Source organism: Galeopterus variegatus, unplaced genomic scaffold, assembly GCF_000696425.1.
Source record: "Galeopterus variegatus unplaced genomic scaffold, G_variegatus-3.0.2 Scaffold1248, whole genome shotgun sequence".
NCBI classification, from domain to species: domain Eukaryota; kingdom Metazoa; phylum Chordata; class Mammalia; order Dermoptera; family Cynocephalidae; genus Galeopterus; species Galeopterus variegatus.
In genome coordinates, this window is record NW_007727359.1 from 72,657 (window position 1) to 79,136 (window position 6,480).

General features: G+C 34.7%; 1 protein-coding gene across 1 annotated transcript in view; it reads right to left on the minus strand.

The window, feature by feature from the left end:
* The window catches only part of CNTNAP4 (contactin associated protein-like 4), a 276,072-nt gene that overhangs the window by 19,766 nt on the left and 249,826 nt on the right, over positions 1–6,480 (minus strand). The window contains exons 18-19 of the mRNA XM_008575870.1: positions 2,184–2,423; positions 795–1,019 (exon numbers count right to left, since the gene is read on the minus strand). Of these exons, the coding sequence (XP_008574092.1) occupies positions 795–1,019; positions 2,184–2,423 (465 nt within the window). The remainder of the gene's footprint in view (positions 1–794; positions 1,020–2,183; positions 2,424–6,480) is intronic.

Here is a 6,480-nt window from a genome sequence, read left to right on the forward strand (position 1 = left end):
AAAAAAATGTTCTAATTTATAGATAAGTTTCAAGCTCAAAATGTACAGAGAGGGTAAATATACTTATTAAACAAACTACTTTTATTTTGATGGTCAGTGACCTAGGCCCATATTTGATTTAGTTGAAATAATGCATTCACATTTGTATGTTTGTTTTTCTCATCCAGAGAATTTATTTCTAAATTTTTTTTTATTTTTAATCCAGGTATAGGGAGGAGAAAGACAGCAGTAAGTGGTTTTCTGTGACCAGGTTTCTGTAACAAACACATTGTCTAATCTGAATGGATATGCCAGTATTCCCCATGATTATTTTATTCCTTGTAATCAGAACTGATAAGTCATCCTGTGAAATTTTGTTATTCATAATGCTGGTTTATTAACACTCTCTCAATACTTCTTTACTTTGATTTAAAGAAAATATTTATTTTCTTCATGCAGTGAGGCATCTTTTTTCAAAATGAACCTCAAAACTGATACTGATATTCACACGAAATAGCAAAGAGCCTCTAGCAATAATAAAATGCAATAAATATTTCGCATAAATTAAAAATTCACATTGCATATATGAAATTATCAAAATTACAAAGAGATAAAGGCATCTTCATTGTTTTAAATAATCCTTTTAGACTAAATTCATAGGATAGTACTAAAAAAACAAGATAATACAAAAATCAGGCAGTTTCTTTTTTCTCTCTTGCTTGTAGCTTGAGAAGCAAGAACATAAGAATGATTCATATTATTACTGCCCTAATGTTCTAATTCAATTTTCTCTCTCTCGTCTAAAAAGCACTCACCATTTCTGGCGATGATAACTGAAAGGTATTCTTTGTAAAAGGAGCTTGTGTAAAGCAGTAAGCTTGGTGTTCGTGTTGTTCTGAAGCTAAATTTGATCATTTCTCTACTCATCTTCTTATCACCATGAAATGAAGCAGCGTGGGAGCTGGAGTTTTTACTTAAGGAATAATTTTCTTGAAAATTGTAAATCACGGATGAGCCAGATCCAAAATATGCAGAAATCTCTGAAATGACACGCACAATTTATATTAAAGAATTTAAGTATAAGGATCTTGTTTCAGTTGTATTAACTGATATCTTCTTTAAAAATAATGAATTGCACAGATACAAGCAGCAGCCTTAACCTAGAAGTGAATAACAGAGTAAATTAGTAGAGCTTTCATAATGACCCTTGAAATGACTTTGTGTTAGAATAACATATAATTAATTCACTAATATAACTTACATTTTCTTATGAAGAAGTGATCTTATTTCTAGCTTTAAATATAAAAAGCCTCCCAGAACGGTACTAGCAGTGTGTGATTATTATCACAAGTTGGTTTTTAAATTATAGCTTATTCCTGACAAAAGCAGATAACTTGAAAAGTACATTTTTGCCAACTCTTCATTAACTGATCCCAATACTTCCTTTGAAAATCAGGAATTGATTTAATTTGGAGCCAATTTTTGTTAGCCTCCTTCAGTAACCCAGAGACACTTAAATAAAGTAATTGGATTTATAGCAGATGCCAGTTTTTTATGAGAAACTATCAAAGTATAATACATGTTTGTATATCAGAGGAGTCTTTTCAGAACACTAAATACAACACTTTCCTTTTGCCATGACATAGACCAGTGAATAAGAGAAGCTAAAAAAATTCTGCTATTTTATTTTGCTAGCAGATATTCAACATACCATACTGTAAAGCATCTGAGTGTTTCTATTTTGTTATGCATCAATGTTTACTGGAATAGTTATTTATACTGCTGGCCAAAATATTTGTTTGGCCAAAAAACCAAACAACCAAACAAAAATAATGCTTTATAAACCCCCTTGAATTGCTAAACATCTTTACCAAAAATAATGACAATGCCTTTAATGATTTTAACATAGAGAACTGCCCCATGGGACAGGTTGTTGACAGCCATATTATTTAACATCCTCAACATTAGAGAAAAGAAAGGAGATTGAGCAGCTAACACTTTAAGACACCTAGAGGCGACTATTAGTAGATCTATTAGCAACAGACACTACTTTTTCAAGAATTGAATCAACTAAAGATTAAATATTTTGCAAAATAAATTCAGCAATGGAAATACTTTTGTTTCAAACAGCTACACAGAAAAGAACTGCCAGAAGTTTTGTGTGAGTTTTCCTGTTACTCACATGTATTCCATGCCATACTTACCATGCGAGCAGAATGGCCCTGTGTATGCAGAGAAAGTGCAGTCACAAGAGATCCCACTGGGCTTTTCTCTGCATTTCCCTCCATTGAGACATAACTTTCCATAGCTTCTGCAATGTCCCCTACAACCTGGCTCCACTCCTGGAGTCACCTGGGCTCTTTCTTCCAAATCCAGGGCCATCCCATTCAATTGCAGAGACCGAATGCAGCCCAGAAAGCCTCTCTGTCTGGTGGCCGTTCCACCTAAAAGGGAAATACTGCAAATGGAAACATGTTCCTAGGTGTTTTATTCAGGATTTAAAGACCAAACAAAACTGAGGCCTTACAGAAAATAGCAAAAATTGGATGAATAAATATAATTTGGAAAACACAATTTGTGACCAAATATAGACTACAAAAAGATAAAACAGTAATTCAATTTTTTTAAAGTTGAATTTATTACATATTTCTTTTCTGAAAAAGATTAATTCATCTTTAAATTGGAGAGGCTTTTCTCCCCCCCGTCTTTATTTCAAGAAAGAAAATAAAGGCCATATCTTACTTTCATTCCAAATAACAGTGATATATATTGCTATTGTTATGTAGAAACTATTTGTTTCCCAGTTTTAAATAAGCATCTATTGGTGAGGAAGTGGTTTATCCTTCATATTAAAACCTGATTCTGATTCTGGTACAGTTCTAACTTCACAAGAATTATGAAGAGGTCCTTGAGTTCTTCTAACTCGAGCATGCATTGACAGGGTCTTTCAGTTCTTATCCATTCATCAAAAAGATAATTGAGTATCAGGTTATTTATTTTTGTCTGACATATTTCCCAGGGATTTTTTTTTATAAAGATTGGTCCAGTGGTAATTTCTTTATGCTTGGAAAGATCTTCAACAAAATTGGAAAGGGAGACTGATGGAAAAGATAATTGAGTATCAGGTTATTTATTTTTGTCTGACATATTTCCCAGGGATTTTTTTTATAAAGATTGGTCCAGCGGTAATTTCTTTATGCTTGGAAAGATCTTCAACAAAATTGGAAAGGGAGACTGATGAAGAAACAAGTGATGGAATGTTTGTTGAATATATGACCATATGTATTTATAAAATCACTCTTGCAGAGGTCTACAATATTTGAACCTAAGGCACAGGTTCTCCGGCTTTAAGGGATACAAGTATCACAATGGTGGGCTTCTTAAAAATATAGACTCAGTGGCTCACTCCAAGAAATACTGATTTTGTGATCCAAAATACACATGCGAATCTAAACAGTCAATAAGCCTCGCAGGTGATCCTTATTCAGAAGATGATCTAACCATCATTTTAACTGAGGCCTTACAGAAAATAGCAAAAATTGGATGAATAAATATAATTTGGAAAACACAATTTGTGACCAAATATAGACTACAAAAAGATAAAACAGTAATTCAATTTTTTTAAAGTTGAATTTATTACATATTTCTTTTCTGAAAAAGATTAATTCATCTTTAAATTGGAGAGGCTTTTCTCCCCCCCGTCTTTATTTCAAGAAAGAAAATAAAGGCCATATCTTACTTTCATTCCAAATAACAGTGATATATATTGCTATTGTTATGTAGAAACTATTTTTTTCCCAGTTTTAAATAAGCATTTATTGGTGAGGAAGTGGTTTATCCTTCATATTAAAACCTGATTCTGATTCTGGTACAGTTCTAACTTCACAAGAATTATGAAGAGGTCCTTGAGTTCTTCTAACTCGAGCATGCATTGACAGGGTCTTTCAGTTCTTATCCATTCATCAAAAAGATAATTGAGTATCAGGTTATTTATTTTTGTCTGACATATTTCCCAGGGATTTTTTTTATAAAGATTGGTCCAGCGGTAATTTCTTTATGCTTGGAAAGATCTTCAACAAAATTGGAAAGGGAGACTGATGGAGAAACAAGTGATGGAATGTTTGTTGAATATATGACCATATGTATTTATAAAATCACTCTTGCAGAGGTCTACAATATTTGAACCTAAGGCACAGGTTCTCCAGCTTTAAGGGATACAAGTATCACAATGGTGGGCTTCTTAAAAATATAGACTCAGTGGCTCACTCCAAGAAATACTGATTTTGTGGTCCAAAATACGCATGTGAATCTAAACAGTCAATAAGCCTCGCAGGTGATCCTTATTCAGAAGATCATCTAACCATCATTTTGTAAGCACTATCCTGATAGGAATGTCAGCCCCAGGTGGACTTACACATCAATTTGTGGCCAGNAGAAACAAGTGATGGAATGTTTGTTGAATATATGACCATATGTATTTATAAAATCACTCTTGCAGAGGTCTACAATATTTGAACCTAAGGCACAGGTTCTCCAGCTTTAAGGGATACAAGTATCACAATGGTGGGCTTCTTAAAAATATAGACTCAGTGGCTCACTCCAAGAAATACTGATTTTGTGATCCAAAATACACATGCGAATCTAAACAGTCAATAAGCCTCGCAGGTGATCCTTATTCAGAAGATGATCTAACCATCATTTTATAAGCACTATCCTGATAGGAATGTCAGCCCCAGGTGGACTTACACATCAATTTGTGGCCAGGAATACCATGAATTAGTGCTCAGAATTTGAATGTGGAAAATAATATTCTAATCTAAATAATCTGGACAGAATTATTTAGTGGCCCTCTAAAAAGAGAGAGTCACTGGGCCTCTAAAAAAAATTCCATTTTAACAGATGATGCTGTCTCACCATGAGAAGGTTGTACGTAAGTCATTTCTAGAACATGTTCATATCTTCCTCTTCTAACTCATTTAGCTAGCTCCTAATCTAGCCTTAATTACTTAGGATCTTCTCATCTTCAGAGATTAAACAGCTTATTTTTCCCCCTGAGCCAAAAAATGTGCCATAAAGACCCTAAATAAGTAGGTCTTTGTCATCGTCTACCAGGCTTTGCCTTTTACTAATTTACTTTGTATCAGTGTCATTAGAATACACATTCAACAAAGGCTACTTAAATCACTGCTATATATCTCCAGCACATAGAACAGTGCCAGACACNTCAACAAAGGCTACTTAAATCACTGCTATATATCTCCAGCACATAGAACAGTGCCAGACACATAACAGCTGTGCAACAACTATTTCATTCATTCATTAAACCACATTATAGCCTAGAAGTGGAAGATAGAGGATGAGCGCTTCAAGGGTTGAAGAAGGGAACACCTGCCCACAGGGATGTTTGGGTCCCTGAAGCTGAGAATAATGACCAAACTCAATGAAAATTTCTGAATAAATGAATTACATATTTTTGAATAATGAAATACCATGAAGAGGAACCTGAAAGAATTCTAGAGAATTTTGTACTCATGTGCACTATTTAGAATTCAGATTCATAGACATAATGGTCTCTGTCCAAATTGCTATATTTAAATTTTTGTATTCAGATCACTCTGTTCACATAATTTGTGACTCTTCAATGAAGAAGACAGAGATATTAAGGGTGTGCATCATATTTTCTATTTATAAATGCAGAGGTAGCTTGGTGTAGAGTCAGGCATATTCCAGTTTCAGCGTTTGTGGGCATGGCAGGGAAGGAGTTGACTTCATCCCTGAGTTTCAGAACAGCTGGCAATTTTCTTCTTTAATTCCTCCTACATTTACTCAGTCTCCTGCCATTCTTGAAGTCTCTCTTCTCCCCTTATGCTCAGGACTCCTCTCTTTTTCTTTTCTACATCAGAGCTTCCACTCACCTTAGCTTCACATACCCCCTCTTCTCCCATCTGCTAACTCAACTCAGTGAATGCCTTTGGCATCCTTTCTGTTGCTTTCTCTAGGTAAGGCAGCCTGCAGTCTTGGTTTTAGTTTTGGCACAGAAACTTTCTGCAGGGGGCCAGGTGCTATGAAGTCTGGATTAGAGGTTTACTCCTGCCGTATTTCATTTACTTCATGTCATATTACCTCAACTCATTACAGTCTATAAATCACTTTGTTATGCATTTTCTGCTTTGAAATATCTAGTTTCTCTAATTCAGGGGTTTATCTGCCAGTAACAGATAATAGCTAAATAACTTGGGGTCCAACAACTGAATACAGTCCATTTAGTTTATTTTGAATGATGAGGAAGTAGAGGCACAGAGAAATTCAGGGATTGGCCCATGCGTGCAGCTAAGAAAATATTTGAATAAACACATTTATTTAGAGGCAAGGGTAGATCAGAACCCACAAGTAGCCTTTCATTCCAAGGGAGCCCCTTTTTTCCCACACCACAGTATGTTCAGAGAAGAAAACTTCCATTTTCTTCTATACCTCAGATTATCCTTGGTTTCAATAGCATTT